The sequence below is a fragment of the Dermacentor silvarum genome, chromosome 3 (genome assembly GCF_013339745.2).
Source record: "Dermacentor silvarum isolate Dsil-2018 chromosome 3, BIME_Dsil_1.4, whole genome shotgun sequence".
Classification (NCBI taxonomy): domain Eukaryota; kingdom Metazoa; phylum Arthropoda; class Arachnida; order Ixodida; family Ixodidae; genus Dermacentor; species Dermacentor silvarum.
Genome location: NC_051156.1, coordinates 97,756,475 through 97,777,671, shown reverse-complemented (window position 1 = coordinate 97,777,671; position 21,197 = coordinate 97,756,475). Strand labels below are relative to the sequence as shown.

The window sequence follows — 21,197 nt, the reverse complement described above, 5'->3', positions numbered from 1 at the left end:
ATGCCGGAACGTGCACCGCGTTTGCCGACGCCATCACATGACTGCTGAGAGAGTATACCCCCCGTATTCATAAACGCTCCTCGACTTGAACTTGACTTGCCACCGCTTTGGGCAGCGCGTTCGAAACGCGTTGAAGGTAAGGTGGAAAGGCCACAGCGTCTTACACCAGCTTCTTGCACGGGCCGTAACGCGCTAGCACAAACGCGTTAGAAACGCGTTAGAAACGCGGCCTTTCGTTAATGTTGGGTATTTATAGCCATCGTGGTGCGTTTGTCCATGTCCGCTTCGTGGCGTAGTGGGCTAACGCCGCGCGCTCGGAAGCGAGGGGTCCCTGGTTCGATTCCGCGCTACGGACACAACTTCGGAATTTTTTTCTCATTTTTCTCAGACTGGTTACACACTACTACTACTACTACTACGACGGGGACGGAACGGGTGCCGCCATAAGGAGCTTCGCCCCTAAAAACAAAAAAATGTGGTTGATCCCTCTTATATAGGAATCGGTATAGAACACGAAAGTTAAACGTGTCTTCACAGAAGTAGTGTAATGTTTATTGCACATTGATATATAATGGCTATTGGTGTTTTGTGGCTAAAGCGCCCTTAGGCGTTGATGCACCCACGCTGACGCCTGGTGGCACGTCTCCTCCATCACGACTACCAACGTCGATGACCATGAGCAACCGTCGTGCATATGGAAGCTGCACTACGCTGCACACGCTAGCACAACGCGAAAGACGAAGCACGTAACTGACACACTAATACAACGCGCAAGACAAAGCACGTAACTGAATCGTCACCGAGTCAAATCAGCGCGTACAGCGCGTCGTAATTGCAGCCTCCGCGATCAACTTCAGAAACATTTTCAGAGCTAATTGCGGAGGCCACGCTCCGCTGTGCTGAGTACGGTGAACGCCACCTGGCGTTGGTAGTGCTTCTTGATGCCAGCGTCCCTTCGAATGCTGGCATCGAGGCGTCTTAGTGCTGAGACCACCGAAGCGTTCACTGTCGGTGCGCGTTAGTGTCATAATGCAGTACTTCTCTTTTCTGCTCGTAGGCGGCGGCACCGCCCCGAGCAAGAGCGCGGGTACACGGAGGAGTGTTAGATATATAAGGCGCGTCTGTGTAGCTCTCTGCAAATGCGTTTGTGGCGCAATGGGTTAAACGCTCGGCGATCTATCGTCGCGGACCGAGAGGTCGTGGGTTAGATTTCCAGATTTTGCATGTTTGTGGAACTTTTTCTTCTGGTTTCTTTCTTTGTATTATGTTCGTGTACATTGTAAGCTGACGTATTTCCGTGACGGAAATACGTCAGTGAAGTCTTGGTGGACCCCGGCATAAAACACTTTCGTGTTAAAAAAACAAAAAAAACACCGCATATCCACGGGGTGAATGATGATGAGTGGGCGAAGCTCCGGAGGGAATCATCGGTAAACCGTGAATCTTCCGTGTAATTCGCCCAGTCTCGCCGCACTAAATCGAACTATTGACTTCCACCAATGACACACGCCATATGTGACGTCATTCCTATTTTATAACAGCGCCCTTCATTATAATTGCACCATCTCCCGCTTAAGGGGACGCTAGCACAAGCGCGTTAGAAACGTGCAGTACTCTCTAGTAAGGGGGAGAGCCCACAGCGTCTTACGCAGCCGTTTACACATGCCGGAACGTGCACCGCGTTTGCCGACGCCATCAGCGTTTATGAATACGGGGGTAAGGCGGAGAGGCCACAGCGTCTTACACCAGCTTCTTACACGGGCCGTAACGCGCTAGCACAAACGCGTTAGAAACGCGCAGTCTTTCGTTAGTGTTGGGTATTTATTGTCATCGTGGTGCGTGTGTCCATGTGCGCTTCTTGACGTAGTGGTTAGCGCCACGCGTTCGGAAGCGAGGGGCCCCTGGTTCGCTTCCGCGCTACGGACGGACCTTTCAGATTTTTTTTTTTTCATAAAAGTAGACGTGGCTATACTCGCGGACAACTTTATGTGGCAATGAAGGGAAAGCTACGGGCGCGTGGATGCTGCACAGCGTTACCGCGCCAAGTAGTTCGGCAGCGTTTGACAGTGCTTTTGGTTGCTCGGAACGGACGCTGAATCGACGCAGCTTTCACGTGCGACGGTTTCGCGTTTGCCCAGATGCGGAAGGGAAAAGCCACAAAATAAGTAAATTTTTACGCTCAGTAGTCTGTTCTGCCTTATTTAACTGTTACTAATAAGCTGTTTATGTTTTCTCTTCCTCAGCCTAAACCAACGTGGTTTAAAACGAGGGACTCTTTTCAGAAGCGCTCTCGCTTGTGCGCGCTTTGCCTCCAGTAGCTTTCCCTTCATTGCCACAGAAAGTTGTCCGCGAGTATACCTACTACGACGATGACTACTACTACTACTACTTACTTCTACTACTACAGAGGAGGGACAGACCCACACCCTCAGGGGCTTCGCCCCTAAAAGAAAGAAAGAAGAATAAAAAAACACCCGCGATACGAGCACCTAAATACCCCTGTGTGAGTATTTATTCGCTCGCGTAGCTGGGTCTAGGATCGGTGCCATCGTGGACCTCGCAGACCTCCATCGTGCCAACCTTGCAAACAACGTGCTGGGGCAGTGTGTAACTTAAGCGGCATTTATCATTTCTTCGGATACCAGCCCGCACATTAAGGGTGACATTTGTCATCGCAGTGAACATTCTGTTGTTTAACTTCAATTTGGTCACATTCAGATGGCTGAAAACATGCTCAACGTCGGCGCTGGACCACGGCAGCACCAGCCCTCGTAATGCAAAATTCACCAACTATATTATTGGATGTATTTCACTAAAGCCATTTCACGACGCACAATCCCCTAAAGCGTTTCTGCGAAAATGGGTGGAAAAGTGAAGCTGCTTGAGCTATAGACCTTTGCATCGGGCGAGCAAGAAAAGAAGCGCCACGAGCCTTTCCTTCTCCCTGGCTTTTGTGAACCGGCGCGGCGCTGTTTAAGTGTGAACGAAGAACGTCAAACGCGAAGTCAGAGAGGCTGAGAGAATATCCTGGGTGGCGAAACAATTTATGATAATTCAGAGGGAAGCTCTTTACTTTTGGAACGGAGATCACGATGCCTTAGAGCGCGTAGTTACAAAGAGAGGGACACCAAGGACGAAGAAGCGTGTGCCTCCTGCGGTAAAACTAGGGAAATGATGGAACATGTTTTATTAAAATGTGAAGGTACCCAGCTGTCGGTTTAGGCTCACCTGGCCTGCTTGAAGCCCTTGGGTTCAGTGATAGCAGAAGGAAAGTAAACATGTCCACAATAGGGATTAGTAAAAGGCGACTGGAGGTTTGGTGGCAGAAAAGTAGTGAGGCCACTAAGAACGGAGGCGTACAAAAACAAAGTACCAAATAGTGGTTCAGAAACTTTGATGCTGGAAGTTCTTTATGTGTTATTTTTTAATGCAGCAGATCCAACGAGTTAGAATCTACATACGGCGAAACATTGTGTGGGTGCATGAAGAGTCGAAACACGAGGTTGTGTTTTTCTGGTTCTTTTCTTTCCATCGCACGGCCTCCGCCGCCGCCATAGATGCGCGGAGGCGAGCGCCATCTGGTCGTAGTAAAGGAATCCAGCGGCGGTGAGGTCGCGCGCGTCCTCCGCTGTGGTTGGTTGGCCGCGAAAACTGTCGGTCACGATACCCGGTGAGCTTCGCTCTTGGAAGATAGGTAGGACATTAGGCAAAATAGGAAAAAGAGCTTAGTGCCGCAACCCAACGCCCCGTCTCAAAGAGGAAGCTCACAGCATCCATCCATCCGGCCGTCGCGTGCTTCGGAGCGATTTGGCGGTGTCTTAGATCATTCACCGAGAAATTTACGTGATGTCAGTTCATATAAAATCGACAGGGAACCACTGTGCAGTAGTAAATACAGTTGACGGAAATATTTCTCGGCTGAGCAAACATGCGAAGTGCCTCGTTAGCCCCGGCGGGTGTACGTGCTGTGAAGTATTTTTGCTGTATCGGTTTCCAGTCGACGGAGCAGCAGCGGCGTCTGTGAACCGCCAGCGTGTTGAGAAAAATCTCACTGTCTGCTCGCTTGGCGTGGCAATTAAAACATAAGAGGAGTCGTGTACGGCCAACCCAATGTAACCCCGAATCACCAGTCGTTATAAAATATTTGCGTCAGCCACCGGCATCGTTCTCAAGCATTTCAAGTCTAGCAGACTAGAAATCACTATGCTTTGTACACGTGAGCCTCCTGCATGAGGCCGATGGCGTGGCACAACTCCCAGCATGATACATATAAGCTTAGTGTTTCGGCATTGCTTTTTTGCCCTATAAAGCAGCGGTATTCAAAGGGGATCGCATAAAAATAATGCCAAGTTTATTTGTGAGGACACAATTCCCGCAAAACGGGTGAGTGCGTCGTAGAGGTCGGGCCGAACAAGACAGAGCAAATTTTAAAGAAATCGGTTTTCATTCTCTTGCAGCTTGTATGAAGTCTGAATCACGTACCTAGCCATTCAACCGACTTGGTCGCCATCTCTCGCGAAAAAAGAACAGTGGCTAACGCCGCGATAAGACCATGCATGGTAACTGCGCATGCTGGGCGCATGCGCGATAAAGCACAGATCTATAATCCAGCATCCACCACTGCTTAGGACGCTAGAGCAGTCCACAGCTGGCTGCTCGGCCACTCGACAAGTGGGATTTGCACTGTACGATATGCTGTTATTGCTAACCAAAACAATTCTATTCGTGTGCGGAAATCGCGTCCAGGAAAAACGAAGTGGTCACGCCGTGCATCTACAGAAAACAAATTTTAACACTTGTCGAATAAAACAGCAGAACTCATTCTGTAGCAGAACGGTGCTCCCACTGTTTCGATGGTGGTGTATGTTCCTAACTCCTCAATGCTCCTAAACCACAGCTTAGAATTACAGTGACATTATTGAAGTAAGGTGAGACCAGTGAAACTAATTTTGCGAAATATGCTACTGATCTCAGGGGTTGACTGTAGGCTCAAACAGACGCGCACACATCGCACTGCATGGGTGCTCCGTCCGTGTCAACGCCAGCAGGAACTCGGGCCATGACAATTTATATTGCCGCCACCCTGACTTGGCCAACTACCTCGGGAGATAGAAGATTATCTTGCTCAACAGCGCATGCCACCGTCTACCGGGCGACAGTCACGCTCGCCGTCACCACGGCGATTTTCACCACCGCCCAGCGATATTCGGGCACACGATCGCCAAGTCCCCGCCGGGAAAACTCACCACAGCGACCTTTGGGGGCGAGGCCGCTGGCAGTCGACACGCTGAAGACCTCCGATCGACGCGAACGAGTGAGGACACCGATCCGACGTCAACTGCAGGTGAATAGAATGACCGGCTTTCGCTCGACATACCGGTGGTGATCGACGGTTACGCGGTTAGCGCTATAGTAGATACCGGTGCGGACTATTCTATCTTAAGCGGGAAGCTGGCAACGTTTCTAAAGATAGTAATTACCCCTTGGCATGGCTCGCAGATTCATACGGCTGGCGGTCACGTCATTACTCCACTGGAAACCTGCACGACAAGAGTTCGGATTCGAGGATCGACATTCGTGGCAAGCTGCCTTGTCCTACGCGCATGCTCCCGTGACGTCATTCTCGGGGTTGATTTTCTGCAAGAATACGGCGCTGTTATTGACCTACGGGGAGGTGTAGTCACCATCTCAGCAGACCGAGCACTCGACGAGTACGACCACGAGTAACGAGACGACGCCCTTCGTGTCTCCGCCGAAAGTGTTACGCTTCCTCCCCAAACCAGTGTCCTAGTCGAAGTGATGTGCGGTGGAATGCGCGAAGGTGAAGTGGTCGCTGAAAGTAACTTATCGCATCTACTGATGCAAGGTGTTTGTGCTGCTAGAAGTGTGCTACAGCTTAGTGATGGCCGTTCTCAGTTGTTTGTCACGAACTTCAGTAACGAGTATTGACACCTGTTCCGCGGTACTTCGATAGCGTTGGCCGACCAAATAGAGAACGTGGCTGAATGTTTTACCTCTGAAGCTGAGGGAATGGCTGACAAGTCACTGGGCAACATCTACATCAATTCAGAGCTGTCGAAAGATAACCAGGCGTCACTGCGGGAGCTCTTGCTTGAATTCAGGGAATGTTTCGCAAGTTCGTCTAAAGTTCGCCAGACTTCAATCACACGACACGGGATCATTACATGCGATAACGCACGCCCGATACGCCAGCAGCCCTACCGCGTGTCGGCAAAAGGCGATTCGTAGGCAAGTCCTAGAGATTCTTGAAGACGGCGTTATCGAACCTTCCAACAGCCCATGGTCGTCTCCGGTCGTTCTTGCCAAAAATAAAGACGTAACGCTACGTTTCTGCGTTGACTACCGGAAGCTCAACAACGTAACTAAAAGGGACGTGTACCACTGCCACGTATCGACGACTCGTTAGATAGACTGCGGCGTGCCCAGTACTTTTCATCACTCGATTTGAAAAGCGGGTACTGGCAGATCGAGGTAGATGAACGAGACCGCGAAAAAACTGCCTTTGTGACTCCCGACGGCCTCTATGAATTTCGAGTGCTCCCTTTCGGCTTGTGTTCAGCCCCAGCTACTTTCCGGCGAATGATGGATACTGTCCTCGCTGGACTGAAGTGGCAGACTTGTCTTGTGTACCTCGATGACGTGGTCGTATTTTCTGAAACGTTCGAGCAGCATCTTCACCGCCTGCGGAGTGTGTTAGAAACGATCCGATTGGCTGATCTTTACGCTTAAACCAAAAAAGTGCCACTTTGGTTATGAAGAGCTGAAGTTTCTCGGACACGTCGTAAGCGCCAGAGGACTCCGACCCGATCTCGACAAACTTGTCACGGTAGCAGGATTTCCTCCTCCTGCCGACAAGGAGGCCGTGCGGCGCTTCCTGGCCTTGTGTGTGTATTATGGCCGTTTCATTGAAAACTTGTCGAAGATAGCAGAATCCCTGACTCGCCTTACAAGGGATGACACGCCATTTACCTGGACGAATGAGCAACAGGCGGCCTTCGCTGAACTACGACAGCGCAGGCAGTCAGCACCCGTCCTGGCACATTTTGACGACGCGGCTGACACCGAGGCGCATACTGACGCCAGTAACATCGGTCTTGGCGCAGTACTCGTCCAACGTCAAGATGGCTATGAAAGAGTGGTAGCTTATGCTACCCGCTCGCTGTCCCGTGCTGAGGCAAACTACTCTACCACAGAAAAAGAGTGTATCGCGGTGGTGTGGGCGATCACGAAGTTTCGTCTTTATCTCTACGGCCATCCCTTCAAAGTGGTGACAGACCACCATACTCTATGTTGGTTGGCAAACATACGCGATCCTTCAGGACGACTGGCACATTGCAGCTTGAGGCTACAGGAATTGGACGTCACTATCGTTTACAAGTCTGGGTGCAAGCACCAAGACGCTGACACCCTGTCGCGTGCACCCGCCGAATTTGCCCGCCGAGAGTCAGAGGACGATGACGGCTTCCTGGGTGCCATTACTGCATCAGACTTAATCAGACGGCAGCTTGACGACCCTGCAAGTCGACCTATCATCGATCACTTGGAGGGTCGCCCAACAACCATACCACGCCATCTACGTCGCGTATTGACGTCCTTTTGTCTACGAGATAACGTGCTTTACAAGAGAAAGACCCGTTCAAACGACCGAGCCTACCTCCTGGTAGTTCCAAAGGACTTGCTCCACGATATTTTTGCGCTTGCCATGACCAGCCCACATATGGCCACTTAGGCTCCTCGCGAACGCTTGCCAGAGTGCGCGTGATGTATTAGTGGCCCGGCCTTTCGGCAAGTGTCACTCAGTACGTTAAAGGCTGCCGTGAATACCAACGACGAAAGTCACCGCCCATGAAGCCCGCCGGGTTATTGCAACCCATTGAAGCACCTCATCGGCCATTCGACCAAGTCGGCTTGGACATTCTTGGGCCTTTTCCTCTGTCAACCGACGGCGACAAGTGGGTGATTGTTGCGACTGACTATTTAACCCGCTATGCCGAGACAGAGGCGCTCCCACGAGCCACGGATTCTGAGGGAGCGCCTCAGAAGCCGCATTGTATTGCGTCATGGTGCCCCATCCACTGTCATCACAGACAGAGGGACGGCGTTCACAGCACAGCTCATGGAGGAAATTTTTCAATTGAGCAACACCAGGCAACGAAAGACGACTGCTTACCATCCGCAGTCCAATTGACTTACGGAGTGATTAAACAAGACCATCACAGACATGATCTCTATGTATACATCGACGTCCAGCACAAAACATGGGATCGCATCTTGCCTTACATGACCTTCGCGTATAATACCGCCGTACAAGAGACGACGCGGTTCACACCACTCCTTTTGGGCCGCGAAGTTTAGACAATGCTCGACGCTATGCTTTCGTGTCCAGACGCCGCTCATCTAACGATTGACGCCGAAGTATTTGCTGAGAGCGCTGAGGAAGCCCGCCAGCTCGCGCGGCTGCACATCGGTATGCAGCAGTGCGCAGATGCACGGCGTTATAACATCCGCCAGAGACACGTGTGCTACCCTCCCGGAGACCAAGTGTGGGTGTGGACCCCTGTTTGCCACCGTGGCCTTTGTGAAAAGTTGATTAGCCGCTATTAGAGCACTGCACGGGCTGGGGCTTACCCGAAAGCCCGGGCCGGGCCGGGTAGAGCAGTTTTTTCATGGGCTCGGGCCGGGCTCGGGCATGGCGTGTGCTTTTTTGACCCGGGCCCGGGCCGGGCTCGCGTTTTTTGACACGGGCCCGGGCCGGGCTCGGGCTTTCTGGTGGTGCGCATGTAACGTGCAGCGAGTTATTCTCGGGCCTCTCAACTCTGAAAAACATGTGTTTTTCGGTCTTGGGCCGGGTTCGGGCCGGTTTCGAGCCGGTTTCGAGCCGGGCTCGGGCCGGGCTCGGGCCTAAGGTAAAGGGGTGGCGGGCCGGGCCGGGCGGGTAACGTAGAATATTTCCGGGCCCGGGCCGGGCCCGGGTCTCGCCATAAATGTTTTGATCGGGCTCGGACGGGCCGCCCAGTGTAAAATCGGGCCCGGGCCGGGCTCGGGCTGCAGAAATCGGCCCGTGCAGTGCTCTAGGGCCCGCTATTTTGTCCCATACAAAGTGCTGCGCCGCATTAGTGACGTGAACTACGAAGTCGTTCCGGACGGTGCGGCGCCAACATGGCGTCGACAACAACCTCGCCCTGGCATACTTCACGTTGTGCGCATGAAACCATATGTTGCGCGTTCGTGATTATTATTTTTTTATTCATCTTTCTACTTACGCTACTATTTGCTATCTATCTGTTTCTCGAAACTGTGCCCGTCGCACTTCACCGCTGCTGTGCTTTTGTTTTTCCTGTAGCTGTCATTGTGTCCTTTGCACGAGCACCTGCCTTGGCCATGCTTTTTCCCCCTCCTTTTCTTACACCGCTTCTTGAGCATCGAGCCGATGCTTTTTCCGAGGAAGGGAGGAAATGCCACCAGCAGTAGTGGGTACAGCGCTAGGAGGCAGGCACGGACAAGAAGAAAGAAGTGCGCGTGCTTCTCCGCCCGCTCGATAGCCAGCCCCCAGCGCCGTGCTTTTCAGGAGCCGCTACCCTCAATAAACGTCGCGTCGCCTGTTCTCTCACAAGGCACGTGAAATATCACTTTAGTACGGCTCACCGAACCGTTTTCCACCATAAGACGCCACGTTATACTAAACAGACAGCACGAGCGCGAAAAGATCAAACCACCAGAAACTTCCACTGGGCTTATACATGGCATACAACGCGGAGCGTTCGCCCAAGCCATTATGCCAATGGCTCATAGATGGCGCCACGGCGTTCTAATATGTCGGTGTCCATCTAAAAAAGGGCCATAGTTGAGAGGAGACATGGACGACGACTTAAGAAATACAAATCACACTGTTTGCAGATGGTGATCATAATTCCCTCTTACATCAAAAGGGTCATGGGTAAGCTGCATGTTTGCGACAAGTAAAAGCAGGAATTATATTTTTAAAATCGTTACTCAATTAAATAAAAATTTATTTTTAAGAACTGCCAAATAAGCAGCGAACATTACATGAAAACCGCTTTAAAAAAAACGCCGCCCGCAAGCGAACAAATTCTCCCGCTAGCGGGAAAGCAGCTAAATTGGCAGCACTGTTCACGATGCCCCCCAGCATCCAAAGCATCCACGCAAGCCTTCTTCATAAAATGAGACTTTGCTAGGCCATTACACGAAACTATCGCGATCTTTAATGACCGCGCGGAGAGCCGGGCTTGTGAGAACTGCGCAATGTCGGAGACCATTGACCTCGTGCTCTGTCCATGCCCGCTGTATACATTCTGGCATGCACAGTGACTGGATTTTCTGCGATCCGCCGTGGTTGCTTAGTGGCTTTGGCATTGCGGTGCTAAGCATGAGGTCGCGCGATCGAATCCCGGCCGAGGCGGCCACATTTCGATGCGGGCGAAATCCAAAAACGCCCTTGTATCGTGCATTGGGTGCACGTTGAAGAACCCCAGATGGTCAAAATTAATTCAGAATCCTCCACAACGGCGTGCATCCTAATCAGATTTTTTTATATATATCTTTGGCGCACATCGACAACCGACCACCTTCTGAATGTCTTCTTTTGGGTCCATGGCCAAAATACTCTGCGTTCCAGACTACGAAGGCCATTGTGGCTCTTTGCCACAGGAGCGAGTTGCTGGAAGTTTTCCGCCGACTTTCGTTTCACGGCAACTATAGTCGGGTACAACTTTAGAAGACAGGAGAGGCCCCGCCCAGTTGACCGAAGCGCAGCAGCCAATTCCTCCGCGTCTAAAGAAATAGTCGCGCTCAAAAATTGTGACTGCTTCTAAAACGCGTATTTGTTGGTATAAATAAGATTTGTGTATCTTGACGAGTGGTTTGGTAAAACTATCATGATGGAAATGCTACAGCATATGCCGGATCGCGAGAGAAAAATAACTCCGTGTCTTCTATAACGCTGTGCGTCGTCTGCTACGGAGCAAGAACGACGGCACCAGGCGTTTAATTATAAAGAAGTCGCTGGCTTAATAGCATAAGATTCATAATGTCACGAGTTATGTCACGAGTTATAATTATAATATCACGACCATGAGTCCTGAAGCCGCGGCTCTGTTGTGGACTAGTTTAGCTGGTCTTCTCCGCGGCGTGTTCGATGGAATGTGCCTGTGACGCCTGGCCCTCCCGGTGCAGTTCCTCCTCTTCATTTCTGGGCTGGAGCGAACTGCCGCGGACACGTTGTTCTTGCTTCGGTCCGGCGCCGCGCACTGTCTTTGAGCGGTGCTTCAAACTCGGCCGTTCGCCAGCTCTTTCTCGCAAGGATGGAACTCCCTCGGGCGTGGACGGCTCCCCGCTGCCGGTGAAAGAGGAGCCAAAGCCGCTCACCACAGCCCAACTGGCCTCCAGGCTGCTGTTGTCCAGGTATGCTGAGCCAAAACGGTCCCCGAGCAGCGTAGCGGTGATGTTTGTGGTGTTGGCGCTGTCGTCGACGTCTATGGCGCTACCGGCATCGTGCGCTGTGACACTTGCTTCTCTGAGAATGTAAGTGAGAGCCAGCAGTGGTGCCACAGCGAATGTGATCACGACGGCTGTCATCTGCACGAACCACAGTGTGGGCCAATCTTGGCAGTTGGCGCCAGTCACTCGGGAGTTCCTCGAGCGCCTGCGGAGCCTCGAGTAAGAGCGGCCCTCGCCCTGCCGCTGCACCATGGACCGCGAGCAACTTCCACGCGACTGCGTTTTCGATTTCGACCATCCTTGACGTCGCCCTCCCTGGAACGCGACCACGGACTGAGAGCCCGACGCCTGGTCGCTCCAGAGGGATCCGCGGGCTTCGGGCTGGGTGAGGGCGACCTCGTCCTCTTCGTCTCCGCCAAACGTGATGCGTTGACCGCCCGAGAAGTGGATCTTCGCCTTGTGCATGATGGTAAAGTTGGCCTTGTCTTCGGAACCAGGAAACAGCAATGGTTCAGGAGAGCGCGTGCACATCAGAAAGCCACGCCGTCGTCGTCGTCCAAGCACCGACCACGGGATCGCCGCTCGTGACAATATATACTTTTTGTGTGTTTGCACAAGGTCATTTTTTTAATGTGTTACGCTTATTTTTTATATTATTTTTTTTTTCATTTTTTCGCGGTTGCGAACCTGCAATCTCGTGAGTTCGCGCACGATCGCGCGCAGCATTCCGTGCCAGTTTTCCGCCATGGAGCCCTGCGAGGTGACATGGGAACGCAATCCTTTGTTGCCGAACGAGCCTTGTGTCGCCTTGATGACCACACCACCAAGGAGCCTCGGCAAGAACAAGAGCGGCCACATCCTGAACAGCGATTCACGCAACATGATCTTCCACTGCTACACGTTTTGGCGTAACAGCCAGCCTGAACGCAGCGTGGAGGACACGAGCAAGTTTGTCTCCGACATGCTCGGTGTCAGCGAAATGACTGTGTTCAGGGTGAGGGAGGAAGTTAAAGCTTCGCATTTTTCGGGTGGCAAACTGACGACGCCCTCGTGAAAGCGCCCACGCAATGCGGAGAAGAGAAGACGCAGCACGAAGTTTGACAGCTGCACGTTGTGCGCGCTGACGTCATGTGTGCACGATTTCTTTCGCCGCATGTTTTAGACATGTTCTCCGTCGGCGGGGTCACCGGCCGTCTGGCTCATGACGTCAACTAAAGTGCGCGTCTATTGGTGGAGGCTCGTGTGCATCCGCCTTATGAGGGGCAAATGCCGCTGCCTTCTAAAGTTGTACCCAACTATACGTCATCATCGCCTGTACCAGCGTTCATAGATACTTTTTCAAAAAGTATCTATGAACGCTGGCCTGTACTACACCGCTACAGACGCGCCTGTCAAAGACTATGTTTTCTGGGGAATCTCCCTACAAAATAACAAGCGCTACCTGAATATCATCACCGTAACAAATATACGCCATCAGGCACATCAACTGCTTTAATAAAGCAAATTCATTTATTTGCCTTTTCAGTCCATTTTAAAAATGCTAGCTTTCTTTGGATCTTTTCCCGTTTTCGTACTCGGACTTTATCCGTTATGGGCACTCGCTCTCGTACAACCAGGTTGCGGGGCGCGCAGGACCCTTTTAGCGATTGAAAGTTTAGATTCTGGAGTCAGTGGGCGCGTTAAGCTAAGGCGCTCGAGCGCGCTCTAGGCAGCAAAGCGCGCTCTTTTAAACTTAACGGCTAAAAAGGGACTTCCGGTGCGTGATTACGGAGCGCGCTCTACGCGCTATACCCTGGAAACGGTGCGCGAGAGCACGCACCTCCAACGGCCTCCGGAAAAATGACGTGTTTCCGACTCTTTCCACTTATGCAAATCTGTGCTCCTTGCCCACTCGTCCCTGCCACCGCTGCGCAGCCGGGCGTCTGCTCTAAGGCATGATCGGGAACTTCGCGCGTTGGCGCGGTGTGAGCTTATCACGAACCGAAAATGACGGCCCGATCATTACTTGCCAGACGCTCAGGTACGTAACCGGACAGTCACAGTTTGACGCCTTCTCGTCGCTACGTTCATGAGTATGACTTCTTCAGGTTCTCATGTTATCATGGAAAATGTTGGGGCACTGCTCTTTGAATTGTGTGTCCGTGTATCTGGGCACAAGGTTGATCACATAATCCTGGATGCCTCGGATCATAAGGCTTTCGTCCTCTGGCGATCGGCAATGAGTCATCAGTCAGTTTACCGCGGAGCAGAAATAAATCCTCTGTTAGGGTATCCTCTGAGATCAGCACGAACAGCTTGCATCGCATACATAAGCCGCTGCTGCTGCGTTCGTCGCCGCGCGTCAAGTTCTTCAAGCTCTTCATCGTCTATCAAGAACTGCAGGAGGGTGTTTATCGGCGGCGCCATCTTCAAAAAGCGCGCGCAATGCGATAGCGGTCGCGGAAGCAACACAACATTCGCCAGTCGGCGCGGTCGTGCGCCCGAAAGCAGCCGGCGAAAATCGCCGTTAAGTTAAGCTCCGAAGGCGTCGCGCTCGAGCGCACTCGAGCGTGCTCCTTTGGAGATCGGAGCGCGCTAACTTAACGCGCCCAGTGGTAGCACTGTGTAGTGTTTCTCCGACGCCTGGCCTGAAGGTTAGAGGACGCGCTTATTCGCCGCGAAAATCCTCTGCGCGTATCTTGGCGAGATGCGCGGAAGTGTACTGTTCTTTCATCTACTCTTATCTCATGCAAATACAAACAAGCCTTTACTCGGAGGCTCAGATTAAGACACTTGAAGAACTATGGAAGGCACACGACGCGCCCGTCTGCTACGGCCAGCCGCAACGTCTTCAGACCGAAGCATACTCGTCCAGGTCGACCGAAATCCACAAGCTCCTCGTTTAAGGTGATAGCTTTAAGAGCCCCGTTACGCAGCAAGCACGGCGTCACTGGCGTTGACAATGCGTTGACCGTGAGCGAAAATTGTCTACCAATCACAGAGCGGCGCACGCGGCGCTCGGTTCCTTGCAGCACCACTAGATGGCACTCGCCTCCATGCATCCGCGGCAGCGGCGGCGCAAGCCGTGCATGGGAAAGCAAAAACATAACCAGAAAGCTCGCCTTCGTGCATAGCATTCGCCGCAAGGTTTCCCCGGTAAATATTGCGGTTGCATAAGCTGTAGTTTCAGGGAAATGTGAGAAGCAGTCAGGGACCCTTTAATGCTATCGCTTTCTGCTCTTAAAGGCGAAGAAGCTTAAGCGTCACCCAAGTTATTTCTAACGTCTTCGGCGCCATGACTGCCTGTGATGGCGGCCGTCGTCCATCCTCTTCCGACCAACGTGGGAGCAAACGAACAAAGTCGGAGGCGTTATCATTACCGCAGAGCTGTCCTTAACGGCACTGCAGCTCACTGCATTCACATGGATGCTGTAGTGTCGCGGAATCAGGCCAGCGCTGCCGGGAAGGCGAACAGCGATGGTACCAACATGGCCACAACTGCTCATGGCACACCATTGAATATTACCGGCGCAGAGCTACAGAAGTGATTCCGGAGGTTCACAGCCACAAGCGCTTCTGCCCGAAGGCAATGACCCCCTCCCTCCTGGGCTTCCACGCCGGCAACGCGTGCCACTCCGACGTCTGCGCCGTCTGCGACTCGCCGGAAGCTGCGTTCAGAGCGCAATATCTAGACATGTCACTTGACTGACCCTGTGGGAATTGCGACGCGGCTGAGCCAGCTGCAACACGCCATCGGCTACGGGCATATCCTGGCCTATCCGCACTGCAAGAAATCTGCCTTGCTGGGCTACTGAGCTCAGTCGTTACGCTAAATGGCTGAGTCGCTCCAAGAGGGACCCCTGCCACCGTAAGGCGACATACGACTCCTTGCTGCTCTACTTTTTGAGGAGCGAAACAAGTCATTTAATCTAGGCACCTCGCTCGAGGCGCCACCGAGGTTGCTACTTATTTATTTATTTATTTATTTATTTATTTATTTATTTATTTATTTATTTATTTATTTATTTATTTATTTATTTATTATTCAGTCACTTATTTATTTATACATACTTTCCCATAGGGCATGGTGCGAGAAGTTCGCAATATCTCAGCATGGTCTCTAAAATTCGGCGCGCAGGTGTTCGCAGAACATATTAGTAGGATTTCCGGTTGGGCTTGTTGGTTTTCCATTATGAATGTCTAGCATTGCGCGTAAAAAAAACGCGGACACAGGTTTACACACACGAAGCGCGAACTATCAACAGTTTATAGCGAGAAGAACGTGATTTATACTTTGCCACAGGCAACACTGCTCACGACACCTAGGGCGGAACCACACCGACAAAAAAATGTCAACACGCACGTGTTGTGCCACTCACATACGCTATTTCCTTGGCTGACGAGGTCATAGAGGTCATGCTAATACACTTTTAAGCTTGTGATGCAGGGGGCCTCAAGAATGAGGCGTGAAATCTAATTATTCAATGATCATGCACTTTTTCAACCTTAGTCTACAGCCGCAGTCATCACAATGAAGTGTCAACCACCCTCCCGTCTTGTTATTTACGTTGTTTGCATGCTCGCGGAGCCGGTCGTTACTGCAACGGCCCGTTTGTCCGACCTAAAAACGCGCAATCCGTCAAAAACGCGCCTTTACGCACAATTCTACACGTTCATGATAACACAACGGCAATCTTGCCTGCGAATATGGCTCCGCCAGCAATGTGACGAGTAAGCCAACCGGTATAATACTAACTCATGTGCTACTGCTGCTACCTCGCCAACGCAAACAAGCTTCGCGTCATCACGATTACAATATTGCGTTGGATGTTCGCATCCGTTGCATGATTACACATATATGACAGACAGGACGCTTCAGACAAGATGACACTAACCAGCGCAAACACTAAGCATTACTTGCTACCACAAGCGAAGCTTTGCGCGATTAAACATATCCGAGCTGTGCTACTGGCAAACTTTCGCGGAGAAGTTCCGACATAAAGGACAACTTACCATCGCAAAAAATACTAAAAAATAATCGCAGTGAAGCATCAATCTTTAATAGAATGAATCAAAACATTGAAAGTGTGCCAGGAAAGAAAACACGTGCGAGGACCCTCATCGCAATACGTGCAATAAATTGGAATTCTGCATATCAAGAGTATAACCGTATCTAAAGCAGTTATGAAATAGGCTTATGCTATAGCTACCGCTACGATTCCGTTCGCCTCCAGAGAAGCAGCAAAGCGAGCGAACATTCCATGTCGAATAATCGAGTTGCGGTTGTTCTGCTTCGGCAGCGCTCCGAGACCCGGTGACAAACTAAATATAAGCGCCCAATATCTGCTGCCAACCGCAAAGCGTTTCCGTTAGGAAACCAGTATATTCAAAACCAGGTGTGCCGCGTACTTTGTTTCCTGGCTGGAAAACCTGCACGCGTACGCAGCCTTTCACGACAAAGACTCTGGATGATGGCCCTCAAGCAAGACGCGCTAAATAATTCCTTTGAGCCAGACGACGCGGACAATTTTCGCTGAATAATACATACACGTGCATGCTTGTACGTGCGAAATAAACGCTTTAAGAGCAGGCGCAATATTGAGAACTGTCTGTTTCCCTGAATGTAAGCATTTTTCCATATTCGCCTCCCTTTTAGTGAGTTCGCATATACTACCCGAGAACAACTCTCTGCCGCGCTATACAAGCATTCCTGAAAGCGAAGTTTAATATCGGACAAACAGTCGCGCATGGCCAAAAATACTTGCCAGCACTCCTTCGCTTGGTCCACGTTCTACCAAACCAAAATACAAAATGAAACCGCTATAGGTGCGGAGAGGCGCAGAAATTATTCAAAGAGCACAGGTGTGTTGTTAGTTAATCATGAATAACCGCACAAATAATTATCGAGTAACAGAAAATACTGAAAGAAAGAAGAAGTCCTGCGGCCTTTCGGTGACCGGGACTTCCGGTCCGCGAAGAAACGTCACTTCTGCGCCTGGTCCTTGCGCGACAGCGCCCCTTTCTCCTCGGCCGGAGCTCCCTTCTTCATGGCGCTCTTGCGGGGCAAGCCCTTGTCCCGCGGCGACGAAGCCGCCTTCTCGGCGGCCCCGGACTTGTCCCCCTGGGGCGACGACGACGTCGTCCCCCCCTCACGCGGAGGCGCTGCCGTCGACGGCTCCTTGCGCGACTTCGTGTCCTCCGGCGCGCTACGGGAGCCGGCGGCCTTGCCGGGCGCCTCGGCCTTGTGGGGCGACGCCTCCTTGGGCTCCGACTTTCTGGCGCCTCCGCGAGGGCTGGTGGGTGCAGTGCTCATCTCGGTGCCGCCGAGAGACGCCGTCAGCGCCGCCTCGTCCATGACGCTTGTCGCCGAGCGCTCCGACGAAGAGTCCGCGTAATGGCTGCCACGCTCGGCAGCCGCCTTGTCGAACACGTCCTTGATGATGGCCACCATGTACTGCGCGGTGCCAGCAGTAGTTGAAGGTGAAGAGAGACATTTGTTACGATATATTAGATGACAGGTCGGCGTTTAATACTGTTCTGATCACTGTTGGGGAAGAGTGACAATAGAAAAAAAAATTGGGGGGCAGCTTCAAACTAAGTGGTGCGAAGACTGAGCAAACAGCGAACGAAGCTTGTGGCCATTCCCTAGCCTTAACTTTGCTTTCCTTTGCTTGAGTTGGTTTGGATTGGCTAGATCTTAGCTTTAACTTTGCGTAACTTGGTTTGGCTTGGCTGGTTCTTAGCCAAACTTGGCCGACCCCGAGTATCGCGACGATACTCGAGGTTCCATGGTGCGGAGTCTTCAAAAGGCCACTTTATAGTCCGACGTACCATTGACACGCAAGCGCGCTCGTCACGGGGACGCCACACGGAGCACTCTATTGACGCTTTTCGGGGAGCAGTTTGCTCTAGAAGAACGAGATGGCGCTTTCGACAGCGCGCCATACGTTGCCTCAGCGATTGCGCACGAATACGAAGCCATTACTGCTTCTGCCGCCCTGCTACTGTGCGATCAGCTGTCGGAAATGCAACAGGGTGTTCGCTAAAGCACTGTGCCGAATTCATGCTGCAAAATTTGCAACGATAAAGGGAAGACGTGTGCGGTAGTTTCCTGCAAAAACAGTGATTCACCTATTAAGGTATGGAATCAACCTGTGTCGCCGCTGCTACGTAAGGACTGCCTGTGTTGCCGCCCTTCATAATGCACGGCTTTCCTTGAGGATCAAAAAACATAATTCATCCGCCAGCGCTGTATAGCTAACCTCCAGAGAAAGGACTACAACTCCGGAACGTCGGCGCTTATAAGGGAGTACCGCTCGTTACAAAAGGAAGTAGCGCCACTCACTGGCATTGTAAGCTACTCGCACGTTATCTACACACATCCACGCCTACTCGCACGCTAACTTACTCCCACCCTATCGCCAACGTGTCAATAATAAGTGAATGGGAGCACACTTGAACCAATGTGCCGAAGCATGAATGACGGCGACTACACCGACAAGACAGGAATGTTGGAAGCTGAATGTTTCGTGATGGTCCACAGAGTAATCGAGGGACTAGCGATAATACGTCTTTGCTACAAGCTACCGTACAGTACAGAACATTTATATTCCAAGCTTTGTGCGCTGCAAGAACAAATATATCGCTGCAGAGCACACCCGCGAGCGATTGGGCTGAAAATAAACAACCAGATAGTGGCCGCACCGAGGAACCGAGGAACCGAGGAACTTTGCTGAGTCAGAAACATGACAAGCCGCTGCTTCAAAATGTTTGCCAAATAAAGAACGAAGAGCACACTGATCCCTATTTAATTCATAAGCGGAAAGCTTCGACAGCTTGGAATATATATCTAGCCCCGCTTTTATTACAAGCACCATATACGCTGCTCGCGCCGTTTGGACAAGGCGTCATGCGCTCTGAAAGCACCTACATGTCCTCTAAAGCTGTGGTCAAAGCTTCGTGCCGTGCACAAAGTCACCGTCTACGATATGCGTCGCAACGGAGGTTTGCTGCGCCGCACCGGCCTCGTGCGCTTGCATTGTAAACGCAGAGGCAACAGAGGCAGCTGAGGCAAGCAATGGACGCGTCACCTCGAGATCAAACATGCAGCGCCCACGGGAGCGCCGCGAAAAGGGTCAATAGCCCAGCGCGAGGCGCGGCCGACGAACGCCAGAAACGTCGGCCGCGATACGTCGGGCCCGCCTCGCGCTGTGCGAGGGTCACCTGGGAGAGGGTGGTAACCTCGCCGAGCGATGACGTCACGTGCGTCGCCTAGCAACACCTCGCATCAGCTGTGCGAAGCGTTGCTAGGCAACGCGCGGTGACGTCTTCGACAGGCGCAGTTTTCTCTTAACGCTCTACGGCCTAACGAAAAGCTTAAACAGCTTCGCTGTTAAAAGGTATGGTCGAAAATGGCGGTGAATGAACTTTAACAGCAAATACTCTTCGATGTATCGAATAATTTGACGAGCCCCTTTATAGAATACCATGCCAACAAAAAGGTCCCTGCTAATGTGTCAATAGAAGCCGAGATATCAATAATTGTGAACGTAAGTTATGCATAGAAAGAATGGAATACGGGAATAAGAAAAGCAAGAGGTGACTTCAAAGATCGTGCATGAGCTTTGGAGACTGAAAGTATGCCACCCGTACCGTGAGTACGCAGTAGAGCAAGTTGGTACAGAGAAATCCCTAACACAGCGCGAACGAACGACTACACAGACAAGACACACGAAAAGGGTAAATAAAAGCGCTCGTATTGTCGTTTTTCGTTTCTCTTCTCTGTGTACATTTTGTCCAAGCTGTGTTAGGGAAGTGAATACCGTCAATTGCTCGTTTATTATGAACGAAATCCTGACATTGCGGTCGCATTTCGATGGGGGTGAAATGCAGAAAACACCCGTGTACTTAGATTTAGGTGCACATTAAAGAACTCCAGGTGGTCCAAATTAATCCGGAGTCCTCCACTGCGGCATGCCTCATAATCAGATGGTGGTTTCGGTACGTAAAACCCCAAAATTTTATTGGAGGAGACCACAGGTGCTTCCTGTTGTAATTAACTTCAATAACAACAAAAACATTTCATAGCTAGATATATAAAGAAGAGTGTCAGAAGTTCACAACACACTCCCACGCACTTACAACAAATTCCAAAAGCAATATTGAGCTGACCCTCCACTGATGAAAGACATCATATGGATGTGCATAAGATTTGCTCAGCATTAGAGGCTGTAAACACTTCGCCAAGTGACGCGGTGCCCGCCCGCTCTAGGCAAGTCACCTGTAATTTGCTAATTACGGGGTTTAGGAATTTGTCACGCAATCTTTAAGGACCACAACCACGGGCAGCGCTGAACACGAAACACGGTGATAATGCCCACGTGATTCTGCCCTGCCCATGATCACGAACCAGCACCAACTCGGCCAATGTTCTGCTGCTTTGACTCTGGGAAAGGACCCTAAACCATCCCTAACTCAAACGCTTCTTTACATTGTGGCAGCCGTGCGTTCAATGTAGATTGAACGCACAGACACCACCAAGAAAGGGTGGTGTCTAGATCCATGTCTCAGCGGCACGTCTTTCTTTCTCTATAACATAAGCTAATCTCGAAGGCTCTAATTTTGCTAACTGAATGCACTGGAAGCGATTGCAGAGCCCGAAACGCGTCATAGACGCCAGGTTTTAGATACTACCTAGTTCACGATATGATACCGCTATAAAGAAAGGTCACCCGCGTTTG

At 51.3% G+C, this 21,197-nt stretch overlaps 1 protein-coding gene across 1 annotated transcript; it reads right to left on the bottom strand.

Moving 5' to 3' along the window:
• Positions 1-17,440: 17,440 nt before the first annotated feature.
• On the bottom strand, positions 17,441-17,908 carry LOC125944300 (uncharacterized). The gene has a single exon (XM_049664661.1). It carries the CDS (start codon positions 17,906-17,908, stop codon positions 17,441-17,443), a length of 468 nt encoding a protein of 155 aa, XP_049520618.1.
• Positions 17,909-21,197: the final 3,289 nt, after the last annotated feature.

Bases quoted from the DNA above. Each gene is read 5' to 3' on its own strand.
- LOC125944300 (XM_049664661.1), bottom strand. From the start codon at position 17,908: ATGGTGGCCATCATCAAGGACGTGTTCGACAAGGCGGCTGCCGAGCGT.